Consider the following 13,517-nt stretch of genomic DNA (forward strand, 5'->3'; position numbering starts at 1 on the left):
AACATTTTAACAAAATAACAATGAAACTGAAGTGAATTGGACTAGCATTATCTGCTATGAATTCTATTTCCTTAGTAGTGTGTAACATTCTCTGGGTTTTGTCATAATTTTTTTAACTGATGGCAATGATTTATTTTTGCTAGATGAATGAAGAAATTAATTGGTGAATTGCTGGATAGAGGCTTTGTGAAATTAGCCCCAGATTGAATGGGAGTCTCTTAATGAACTGTTTTGCATGCTTGCTTTTCATTAGACATTCTGGACCTGATTTTTCTCATGCTCACCATAGGGTAAATCAGAGAAACTTCACTGATGTCAATAGAGTTCCATTGGTTTTGAACCACTGGGAAAGACCAGGCCTTCTGTGTTTCTGATGTCAAATATATTTTTTCTATGATGGATACCTTGTTTAAAGGGAAGTCCGATAGGTTAGTCCCAACATTTAGGTTTTGTTAGTTTACAAAAATTAAACGAGAGTTTTAGAGTAATTTTAATATGAGTGCTTTCATGATTTTTTAACTGTACATTTAAAATGAAGCTTATCCCTTGCCCTTTTGGATACCCAAAATGAAGAGCAACTAGGGCTGACTTTTTAGATGTTCTAAGTACACAACTCTTATTGACTTAAACTGTAGTTGTGAGAGCTCAGCACTTATGAAAATCAGGCTTCCTGGTAAATGAGAACTTAAGTGAGAGCAGTCAAGTTTTGCTATCTCCATGAGGGAAATGCAACAAGTAAAATATGGAGCATAAATGGTGGAAATCCATGTGGTGTGTTTTGTTTTTGTTTTTAATTTCTGTGGGGTTTGTTGTTAATGTGTTTGGTGCTGTTAGCAAAATAGATTTGGAATTTAAAACAAACAAATGTGTTTTATTTGAAAGACAAGATTAGTGAGGTAATATCTTTTATTGAACTAACTTCTGTTGGTGAGAGAAACCAGCCTGGAGCCACACAGAGCTCTTCTCAGGTCTGGGAAAGGTACATTGGGAGTACTTTTCCCAGACCTGAAGAAGAGCTCTGTGTGGCTCAGAAGCTTGTCTTTCTCTCACCCATAGAAGTTGGTCCAATCAAGTTGGCCCTGAGACTGATACAGCTAGAACTACACTACATGCATTCTACTTATCATTTTCCCTTTAAAGGGACACCAACTTAAATATCAACATTCTGTTTAATTTTTTTTTATCCCCCAAAGTTACAAGTAACACCTGAGATTACTATGATGGGGAAACTGCTTAACTTAAATCCATGGCCATTTGTATTGACGACTCTGAGCATTAAAAAATCATGAGATTGGCATAAAAATCATGATTTTTTTTTTCAATTTAACTGACCCATGTGCCCCCATGGAGCTCCAATAAATCTACAGATTTAGTCCCTGTGGGATCTGTTACAGAATTGGGGGTCTAGTCAATTTCCTCTGCTGTTTGTGTGGGTCTTTCATGCAGCAACAAAAGGAGGTAAAAACATTTATCAAAATTAAGAAAACATGATTGCAAGCACTACACCGGCCCCATGTCAATGTTTGTGTTTTTACAACTATTGGAATGGACCTACTGGATTACCCAGTTCAGTGTCCAGCTGGGAGAGGGCTCTCTAATCCCTCCAGGAGACGAAAAAACAGTTTTTTAGGTGAGGGGAGACCAAGCTGATGAGGTTGTTGAAGGTTACATGAGAACAGAAGCAGTCAAATAGAGGCAGCTAACTGGTAGGAGGTGGCCTGAGAGCTGGACAGACTCATCTTGTTGCTGACAACAAGGCCAGCGCTAGCTGGAGCAGAAGGATGCAGGGAAGCAGGCTGCAAGTAAGATGGTGCAGTGGAAGGGTTGAAAGGAGGATCTGACCTGTATGTCCTTGTACTGGACTACCCCTTGGGACTGGACAAGGAACTATTGTTTTGATCTTTACTTGTAGCTTAAATTAATTGTTCCTAGAGCTTTGTACCTTGTATTTTTGGCAGCCAAAAGGAAGGAATGGTCTGAAAATGGAGTGTTCAGAGCCTGGGAACCTACTGATGGCTAGAGCCTAGTTCTCAGAGCAGCTACAGCACTTGTCTCCAAGCTAGTAGTACAGGAAGTGTGCTACCCCTAGATGTCTGGTGGCATAGCACTCATACCGACACCTTACAGTGGGGCTGCTTACACTACAAAATAGACTTCATGCTGATGGGGTCACAAAATTATGGTTTCAAGGATTAACCTTATGCCCTTTAACCCATTTCTTTGAGATGAAAAATAAAATTGCCTGTGTATAGAAACAAACTGTTTTTCATACTGCGTAATGGACAACATTTTGATTTGTATTTGTGCAGCCATGTCTTGCCTCCTACACACACCTCTCTACTCTTTTATTGGACTCTCTCTGGAACCACAGACTGCAATCCTGGTGCTTCAGTCTTACTCATTTGTCCTTCTTGGGTCTTGAAATCTATTCAGTTTACCATGCAGGGTTTTTTCAGATCAGGTCTTAAAAACTGAAGATGAGCTTTTCCAAGGGGATTATAGCCTCATTGATTTCAAAGGCAGTTTATGTGGCCAATCCTCTAGTCTCCTTTGATAATCTCAGACTGGGGGATCTATCTGACCTGCGTGGGTGTTAAAGGTCTCATGGCATTCTTTGTAAGTAAGGGTCTGCCCTGGTGTCTTTGGCCAAAATTTCTCCCTCACCACAGAAGTGACTGTGTTTCAGTGGTAGGTGACATTTATAAAGCATTTTGAAATAAAAAGTGTTATACAAATGTAAAACATTACTGTTGCTTTTAGACACAATAAGTGAAAACCCCTGTGTGTTGGCCAACAATCCACCTCCAATAAAGTAGGTTTGAATGTCAAGGTAGACTATAACCTACAGCAGTGTTTCCCAAACTTTTTTCAGCCAAAGGACCTCTTTGGTATCTGACTAATATCCCGGACCCCCTTCATTTCCAGTACTACTGTAACATCCCTGTGAGAGTGACCTCTCACGTATGGTGAGTATGAGGTCACACTGTGCAGAGAACAAAATGGCAGCTGCTACATGGCAGAATTGCCAGAATGATGATCTGGTGCAATCTGGCCTTGGCACAAGGGCACCTGCATAACCCACAGTGGACCCTAGGAGTCTAAGGACTGCACTTTTGGAAAGACTGATCTATAGTCTATTGCTAAACATTTAGAAAACTCCTAGATTTTCACTGTAATCTGGATTAAGACTGTGACGCATTAAAACAGGAATTATGTAATGAAGCCTTTCACAGCTCTTGAAAATGAAGAGTTAATGGCTGCTGCATTTTGCCTATACACCATTGCTGAGCTACCATTATGTAACTAATTGTCTTGTAAATGGCTGTGAGATAACCTTGAGTAAGAAAGGCACTGCTATTTAAATAAAACTAACAATTTCAATTCTAAATTTCTATACATGTTTTTTCAATCAGCCTGCAGGTTATCATTTGATCAGGGTCACCTTTGAAGAGATACATTCCTAGTTCAATAAACGTGTACTTTGAAAAATGTTCCTGAGAAAGCAGATGCACAAGCAAGAACATGGTTGCATACTTAGGCTGTGCTATCACTGTGTTCCTAGCAGTAGCCAGACATCAGTAAACCAAAACTGATTTTTCTTCCTTAACATATTGCAATCCAGGATTAATGTGCACAAATAATTTTGATATCCTTCATTAGAAAGCAGGCAATGGCTTTATAAGCAGCTGAATAGAATCCAGTTTGCTGAGGGGAAAAAAGCTAATTGCAGGGAAGAAACTAGATAATGAATTTAAAACATAAAAGCCTGACACATTTATAATTCAGACTGAAACTCTGGGTTGGTTCTCCGTACTTCACTACACTGTTATGCTTGGTGTGAGCCTTACGGAGATATAAGAAAAATGCATAACGCTGCACTTTACATCCCCTCCAATACTTAAGCAAGTATAAGTACTGCCACCATTTTGATTTGTCCTGAAGGGAAGAATAATTGTCTTGTGAAGCTCCATCACAGCACCATGACATTTGCATTCACATAGGATGATGCGTAGAATGATTCTGTCTTTATTGTAGAGTGAGGTTCTGACAACTTTTGGTAGATAAAAATCCTTGCACAGTTTTTTACGGGACTATATTAACCCTAGTTTTCTGGACCAATTCTATTAATGGTAACTTCATCCTACCAACTTGGAATTCCCCAGGTATTTTCAATTCAATGCAGTATTTTTATTTCCTGTGCTAAACTGATTGATAGTGCTACTGTGTGCTGTTTAAACGACTGTCACATCCACCTGTGGGATCAGTTGTATTTCAGAGGCAGATGAAAGACCTCTTCAACATGTAGTTTAGTTTCCTTCCAAATGAAAGGAAATATGTAATAAGATTCCAGGATTGTTACTCTGTATGTCACTCTGAAGCCTAGAACGTCTTTTGAGTCAACAAGAAGGATTGGAAACAACTACAAGCTCGGTTTTGTTCAGAATATCGTCAGGTTCAGTCATCACTGGGCCCTGAGAGAACCAAATGGAATATTGGCATCCTAAGGTTCCATGGCAGTTGGAACATGACAGCTGATCAGAGGAGGTGGGAGTAACAGTTGCATGGGTAACAAACAGGTGGCTATGCCTCCAGCCAAGGGGAAGCTCTGTGCAAAAAATTTGGGGAACATGTTCCCACAGCAACACTGCTCACTAGAACACCATGCATGCCCCCCATCTTTGGCTTTTGCACACACATGACTTTAAGAATTACACTCATGTGAGAGCACAGGCTTTCAGTTACTAGTTATATGTACTATGTTATCATTGTCATGCACTGCTGCAATGTTAACACATAGCATCGTCATGATACCTTGACTCTGCATTGTGATCCACTGTTAAAGTGCTAGGAGGGATCTTAAACCAGTGATAAATAAAGGCTCCCCAGTTTTAATTTATGCCAGGATTGATTGGCTCAGGTTTTAGGGAGCTGCAGTCAACCCCTAAATATCTTGCGTGAGGCCACAGAATGATCAATGCTAGGGCCAGGAATCGAATTTAGGAGGAGCCCTGGCTGCCAGTACCCTGCTCTAACTACACTTCTTCCTCATTTATTCCTCTCCCCCTCCCCCATGTGTTTTTTGTATATAATCTCATGAAGGTGCCTTTAATATTATTTGGTTTGTAGTGTTGTAACTGTGGTGGTCCCAAGATATGAGAGAGAAGGTGGGTGAGGTAATATCTTTGGACCAACTTCTGGTGACGAAAGAGACAACCTTTCAAGATCCATGGGTCCTACACATGCTTATCACAGCATGCAGTGTACCTACCTCATCCAGTGCATCTTAGGCTCCAACAACTGTGTAGGTGAAACCAGACAATCACTATGCTCTGGAATGAACGCACACAGAAAAATAAAAGAGAAAAACACTCTATCATCCATGGGCAAACACTTTTTGCAAAGCCATCATTCCATATCTGACCTCTCAGTCCTCATCCTTAGAGGAAACCTGCCCAACTCCTTCAAAAGACAAGCTTGGGAATTTAAACTCATAGTTCTGCTAGACACTAAAAATCATGGTAACAACAAAGACACTGGGTTTATGGCTCGTTACAACAATTTGCAACCTACTTAACCCTTTATCTTAAGATTGCAGAGGTGTTAATTGCTCGCTTTGTTTTAAGTTGTTTCTTGCAACTTGTGTTAACCCCTTATGCTTATCAATCAGTCCCATCTTGTATATAGTTATGACACTCTTACCTTTTCCAAACCCGAAGAGCTCCGTGAAGCCAAAAAACTTGTCTCTTCCACCAAGCGAAGTTGGCTGATAAAATATATTACCTCAGCCACTTTGTGTCTCATATTTTTTTGTGCTCCTTCTATTGTACTCTGCCCTGGTAATTTGAATAGAAAATACATCCCACTGCACAACTGTTTGTGAACATCAGGAATTTGTAACTCGGAAATTCAGCTTCATATAATAACTACATTATCCTAGTGCTGAATAGTGATGGAGTCTGCTTTTGGGAGCAGGGGTCGGAATCAGACTGCTCATACTTTGGATTAATTTCCAAGCTTAATTTGCCCTCCTCTTTCCCCTTTTCTTGTCCCTATCTCAAGACCTAACCCCTCCCTAGTTCCCAACAGGCCTCAGGAGTGGCTGCTACAAACAAAGATTGTGTGTTCTCCTCTGTAAAAACTGGCCTTGTTTTCTGTTGCTAGGCTACCCCATTCCAGCTCCCATTGAAGAAATGCTCCGTGGTGGGAAATGGTGGGATTCTGAAGAAGAGTGGCTGTGGCAGACAAATAGATCAAGCAGATTTTGTCATGCGGTAAGACAGAACCCTGCTGCAGCACTGCCTCCTCCCCCAGCCTTGCTAAGTCTCCAACCTTTCAAAGCTGTTTTTGTTTGTGATTAATCAGTTGTAACTTGCCTTTTTTTCTTTTTCAGGATGATTTACACAAGTGATTTGGTGGGATGGGAGGGTGACCAGATGTCCCGATTTTATACGGACAGTCCCGATTTTTGGGTCTTTTTCTTAGATAGGCTTAGATTACTCCCCACCCCCTGTCCCAATTTTTCACATTTTCTGTCTGGTCACCCAAGGGGAGGACAACAGTGGCAGATTTATATGCCCTCCCTGGCTATGCAGAAGCTTATCTCTGGGAGATTTACAGATGGATGAATTAGGCCACATTAGACATTAGCCTGACAAACACAATGGCAGTAAGAGACAGCTGCTTTTTCTTTTTCTTTCTAATTACATTAGGCAGGGTCTGATCCTACTAGGTGCTGAATGTCCTCTTTTGAAACTCATATCCTCATCCCCACCCCATTCAAGTCAATCTGAGTAGATAGCACTTGACAGAGAAAGACCCATAAATGAGACAGAGCACGCTAAAATGTTTTCCTGTGATTTTTCTCTCCTAAGATTCAGTTCTGAGCATCTGAAAATAGAGCAGACTTCTTCCCTTGACACAGTTTTCTTTAAACTCCCCTCCTTCTCTTTTTTGCTCCTGCCATTCTGAAGGTATTAGGATCTGTCAAGCAGGACGTTGTGCTTTCTTGATTGAATTTGGCACTATCTAGATCTGCACTCTAGATATTGGAGAGGGGAAAAGAAATTAGTTCCTCTTTGTTAAACATGAACAAGAAAAACGTTATAGGGGGGAGGGGAGGAGGAAGGAAAGCTAAGCATTTCATTTCTCATCTCTATAGGAGTTTCTCATGGCTTTGAAATGGATGCAAAATTAACTCCCACTTCTAAGAGTTCCCTAATCAGATTTTGATGGCTTATTATAAAACTGTACTAATTTGTGAAAAAACAAACATTGTTACCATAATTCTGGTTTGCACCCAAGAGACCAAATACCTTCCTTAATAGAACGGAGAAGTAAACCACAGACAAAGGAAATATGTACTGTACACTTAAAATATATACAGGAGAAAAATAGGCATGGAGGGAGACAGTGCATTGGTTGCTCTTAAAACATTTCATTTGCGACTAGATAACATTATTGCAGTATTCCCTAATGTTCCTTATACTTAGTTTATGGAATACCTAAGGAGTGCTTCAGCAATGAAAATTAATTACAAAGACAATTAGAACATTTTTAAGGGCATCTCTTTTAGACGGATAAGAAAACATTTCCCGATACCAAAAGGGGAACTTGGCTATACACTATTTTTAGTGTATTGTGAGTTGGATAGAAGTGGTAGGGGGAAATCCTGCAAAGTCTAGCAGCTGATTGCAAGCAGGATTGCATTAGTCATATACTGTCATATTTATGGGGAAAGGTTTAAGATCTTTTAAGTGTACTAAATAATATACAGGTGATGAAATGCTTTTTGTTAGCAGGTGGAGTAAGTTAGATTTAATTGGCCTTTTCCATATCTAATTGCTGTAATTAAAAATATATATATATATTTTACTTGGTTATGACTCCAAAAATTACATGAAGTTGCTTCAGCTTGCTATTAAGAGATCTTTGTGCAGCTTCCTTTAAAATACCTCTCCAATAACATCAAATATTACACCAATTTTAAACATGTTGTAGTTTTTCCTCATTCAAAATGTCTTTATTTTAAATTTATTCAGTTGCTATCCGCCTCCTATAAGCTCTGTCAGAAGATTGCAATTATATTCTTTGATATATTATAATCACTGAAGTTAGTTAATTACACAGCATTGTGGAAAATGTAGGAGTTTAAACTCGTTCAGTTGCTTGAATACTAAATAATGTTGCAGTAATACAAAGATTGCATTAGACGGCAGATCTCAGTCTTTAAGATGTAGCCCACTACAGCTAAAACTCAAAAGTATTTGGCATATCACCTTCATTACTGTACTCACGGTAGTCATAATGGATTCTTATTTTGACAATAGACCTTAAACCAGTGTTTCTCAACATTTTTGAGTTTGCCACCCCTTATTTGAAGACCAGATTTTTGTGACTTGACCTTAAGTTTACTGTAAGAGTAAGACTAGAAATTATATCAGTGATAACAATAAGCTTATATAATTTATTTGTGTTTGTGTTTTGAGATGTTGACAGAGAGTACTTGACCTTGAACGGAAAGTGTGCATGGGAGCAGAAGGGGAGTGAGGTGGTTTGGTGGTGTTTTTTTTCCTTTAGATTGAAATAAAATGTTCAATGCACCACGATCACTTTTGTAGCCGCTTCAGGGGGTCGTGACCTACCAGTTGAGAATCACTGCTTTAAGCTAACCCAGGTGCCACCTGCTGGTGGCTTTTGTTTCACTAGTGCAGAGGTCGGCAACCTTTCAGAAGTGATGTGCTGAATCTTCATTTATTCACTCTAATTTAAGGTTTCGCATGCCAGTAATACATTTTAGCATTTTTAGAAGCTCTCTTCCTATAAGTCTATAATATATAATTAAACTATTGTTGTATGTAAAGAATAAGGTTTTTAACATGTTTAAGAAGCTTCATTTAAAATTAAATTAAAATGCAGAGCCCCCTGGACCGGTGGCCAGGACATGGGCAGTGTGAGTGCCAGTGAAAATCAGCTTGCGTGCTGCCTTCAGCACACGTGCCATAGGTTGTCTACCCCTACACTAGTGACTAGGGTTATGTGTGCTACAGTTGGGGACCAGTGCATTAGAATAAAGAACATAAATGAACCTTTTCAAACACATTTTTCATTTAAAAATTCAGATTTGTTCTTTTGACCTCCAGCCAGATTGACAGCATATTTATCCCTCTACAGATATACAGATTATACACCATTGTGCTCGTCTGTCACATCAGCTTGCCACTGCCCATCTACATTCATAATAATTGTATTGTTTCCCCTCAATATGGTTCTTTGCTGGTTTGAGTGATGTGATGTGTAAGCATCTTGATCATAAAGCCAATCAATCACCAGTTTCCTATTCTTGCTTTGTTATGCTGCTTAGTAACCTGAAAATAGGGAAACACTCTGAAAGTCTTCTGGGAAAGTGATCATGATTGTGCCTGTCCTCTGCATAGTCACTCAAAGAGGGGAAAATGGGTTAAATGATCTCTTGCAAGGACTGAAGACAATCATTGTTCTTCATTTGATTATCTAAAGGATGAAGTAGTGCACATGGTCACATGATAAAAAAGTTTGCTAAGCACTGTGTGCATTTGCTATTTGCTACATTTCCCATCCCCAGCTAAATGTGGTGCTTATTGAATTGTGGATGGAACCAAATATACTGCACCAATTTCTGTGCAACCCTTTCTACTCCCTTCTTCAACTCTACCTATGCACCTGAAGCCTGATTTGCAAGTCAGTTACTTGGCCTGTCCAAAAGTGAGCCCACCAATTGAGTTTATATCAGCTGGTTTTGTAATAAGAACTGTCCCCTGGCAGGGTCCACCTACAATGGTTTCTCCAGGAGCATAAGAACATATAGTATCATAAACTACCATTAGGGACGCAGGTTTATTACAGTGGAGAAAATTTCTTGGATACTGTGCTTTTCCTGTTTGTTTCCATGATTTTAATAAACTCACCCTGCAGCAGTGGCTCCTGCCTTGTGGGGTTGAGCTTCGCTCCCTGCTCCATATGTTGTGACCTGGTGTGAAGGGTCACAGCAGCTCTTAGGTCTGGCTCAGCTGTCCCTCCATCATGACAGCAGGAGGGGAATGGCACCAAGCCAAATTTGAAAGATTGGTGCTTATGACCTGGCGCTTGAGGTCACAGTGCCACTCAGGTTTGGCCTTGCTGCTCCTCCATCTGTTTAATAATTGAAAGGCAAAAAGACCATGCATTAAAAACAAGAATTTAAAGCTTAGTGAATCCTCTAGTCCTGTCTAAAGAATTACACCCAGTGCCTTTCTATGGCCAATGCACCCATCTAGATTTTGGAGTACAGAAAACAAATATGGTAAGAAGAATTACCAGTAAGATATGGAAAGAGTGACTTCTTTGTGGGATAAGCATAATACAGTTCTTACTGCCTTGGGTAGTTTTATGTTTCCTCTTGGTTTACCAGCTACCTACAGAGCATGACGGTCTCAGCTGTGAAACAGGTACCACCTCACAGGGAACTCTGCATGTTGATCACATTTTTTCTATTGCCTTGGTTTCAGTGAGAAGATGCAACAGATACTAGTGTATTCAAATCCGTATTGCTTTGAGGCCAACAGTCAGAGGATTTATATGAGCTCTTGGCCTCAAGAAATTCTTTTCTCTCCCTTCCTCTGCCCAAGACCAAAAGATTCATTAAATGACTAAGTGGTTGTGGTATAATTAAAAATGCATGCTTCCTGCTAGTATGAAACTTCCACTTCACAGTCTGTCCAACACCTGTCTGGGACTTGGCATTGTGCAAACCAGCCTAAAAAATAATTGAGAAAAGCAAAGGGGCTTCTGCTGACCAGCTGGCTTCTTGCTGAATTTCCAGCTGGGTCCTCAGCCAATTTCTTAATATTCCATGCTGCAGCGCAAGCTGGGAGAGAGATTTACTGATGAAGGGAACTTGATTTTAAATGATGCATCTGGGGCTGGTTTATAAAAGCAGACATATTTATTCATACATTTGAGTGATAAAGTTATGGCAATGCAGTTATAAAGGACAATGATTTAAGCAAGCATTGAGAGAGAGTGTACCTTGATTCAGTGAAAACTTGACCTGCCTGTGCATGTGTGTTTAGATATAAAGATACTGAGATTTATCCTCTCAAATGCAAAAAGTCCATTAGCCAGATTGCCAATCTGTTTTATTTCCCTGTAACAACAGATGACTAGGTTTACCAGGAAATTGGAGCAATCTGTTTCTTTTGATGTGCTTGATGCTCAGTTGCGGCTCCGTTTTGCCACCCTTACTCACGCTGAGTAATTACCTTACTTTTCAAGCGGTCCCATTGCTCTGTCTAAGATATTATGCAATATCAATGAGAGTGGCAGAACTTAACCTGATGGCGTGATCTCATGCAATTTGAAAGTGACATGCTGCACCCAACCTGAGAGTGAGAACTCTGTTTTTCTTTTACAGTTATTAGCTCTGGTACTAAAATGTCTCCAAGTCACCTTCTGTTTACTTGACTTCTGTCATCATTATATAATCCAAAATCCATGTTCCCCAGATTCCGTTGCAAGACAGAAATCTACGCAAATATTTATCTTGTTGCTAATTTCCTCATAGTTAGGATTTCATTTTATTCAGGTGTTAAATTTGCTCTCTGTCATCAGACAAAATGCACAGCAACTGCACAGAAAAATGTTTAATAGAAAATAAAAGGAGATAACATTTTTTTTTCATTGCTGGTGGTCCTAGCATCTATTAATATGTTACCAGATCGTCTGAGAGCACCACTACAGAGTGTTGAAAGTGACTTGATTTTCTACATTTCTTGGGATTTTGTTGAGTGATGAAATAATAACTAAGGGGTATTAGAGTTTGTTTACAAGGATGTACGTATATTTTATAAAAAATTAAGAAACCCACTGCCTCCTAACCCCAAGATTTTTCATGTAATTAAAAAGTTCATGAAATTTTGCGTTTCATACTTTCTCTCCTCTTATACCCCTCTACTTCCTACCTCAAAGTGGAAGACAGAGTGGGATTTTCCTGCTGGTTTTGACATTGAAAGTTTTGAAACATTTAAAAAAATGTTTATTGAAATTCTTTGTTTGGAATGTGATTGACAAATGTTGACAGAGAAATTTTTCCAAGAAAACTGTTATTGAACCCCCTTTTTTAATGAGAAAACAATTATCAAAACAGACACAAACCCAGCCAGCTCAAGGGTCAATCTTCCCCTTTTCTTCTTTTTAAGAACTGCAGCCATGAAAAAGAGAACAATAGTGACACATGGCTCTCTACAAAAGATAGATACTATCTTTTCACATTGGAATTTTCTGACAGCATGAATGTAAACCCATGCTTCTGATGGCTTGTATCTGAATTTATGCAAATATATGCAAATTTGCACCATCCTGTTTTTATTAGAGGATGTTGGCTGATTTGCATTAGTAATAACTATGCTTGAAATTGCACAGAAACAATGGTGTGTAGTGTGCACACAAATATATCCTCCCACCCACCAACTCTGGGTATAACACAGTGCACACATGGTCAGTATGGATTGCAGAAAGGGCCAGCAGCAGTACTTCCTCCTCGTTATAAGGGGTTGGGGCTGTTCATTGAATGCAGTGAAAACACTTGCCAAGGGCAGCAGTCAGACTGCGATGGTAATAGCATCCCTTGTTACTTGGCCCTGATTGACACTACAACGAATGCATACTACAGCATACAACGTTTCAGACTGGAAATAAGATGCAAAATTTTTCACAGTGAGAGCAATTAAATTCTGGAGCAATTTACCAAGGATCCTGGTGGATTATTTGTCATTGGCAAATTTTAACTCAAGATTGGATGTTTTTCTAAGAGACGGTCTAGCTCAAACAGGAATTATTTCAGGGAAGTTCTATGGCCTGTGTTGTTCTGGAGGTCTGACTAGATGACCCTTCTGGTCTTTAGAATCTGAACATTACAGCATTAATCCTTTCTATGGTAATGCTAGAAATTGGCACAGAAACTGAGCTCATTCCTTTCCCTATTCCCCCAAATTCCCACCTTTTACTGAGGCAGGATATAGGCCCCATGCAATTTGAATCTAGTTGATACCTGGAATGAGCAACCAGTGTTCATTGCAGGTACGTGACATACCTATTTCCTGGAAGTAGCGCACAAAGGAACAGATTGATGGAGCATGCTTTTGTATCTGGTCAGGCCTCTAAACACAGGACATCCAGGAAAGGGGAGCTAAAGAGAGTTGGGGAAGAGTACAATGCCACATAAAAGGTAGATTTTCACAGGAACAAGAGGATCGGAATTGGGCCAAAGAAATCTGTGTCATCCTGGTAACAGGAGAAAAGGAAATAATACAAAATGATGTTGCTGTCTATGCTGGAGCCTGCCCTGCTTGACTTTTGAGTCCCTGTAGCCACTGGGTTGAGTGCAGTTGCCTGTGTAGGTTAAAACAACCAGAGACTGTTTTACTTTTTGCTTGGCTCGTACCTCTTCTGACCACGCACTTTTGGGGGGAGCATAAAAAGCAGGGCTATTACACTTGGCCATG

General features: G+C 39.8%; 1 protein-coding gene across 1 annotated transcript in view; it reads left to right on the forward strand.

Moving 5' to 3' along the window:
* The window catches only part of ST8SIA1 (ST8 alpha-N-acetyl-neuraminide alpha-2,8-sialyltransferase 1), a 187,622-nt gene that overhangs the window by 115,786 nt on the left and 58,319 nt on the right, over positions 1 to 13,517 (forward strand). Inside the window, exon 3 of the mRNA XM_032798337.2 lies at positions 6,163 to 6,272. Coding sequence (XP_032654228.1) covers positions 6,163 to 6,272 — 110 coding nt within the window. The remainder of the gene's footprint in view (positions 1 to 6,162; positions 6,273 to 13,517) is intronic.

This window comes from Chelonoidis abingdonii, chromosome 1, assembly GCF_003597395.2.
Source record: "Chelonoidis abingdonii isolate Lonesome George chromosome 1, CheloAbing_2.0, whole genome shotgun sequence".
In the NCBI taxonomy this organism is placed as follows: Eukaryota; Metazoa; Chordata; order Testudines; family Testudinidae; genus Chelonoidis; species Chelonoidis abingdonii.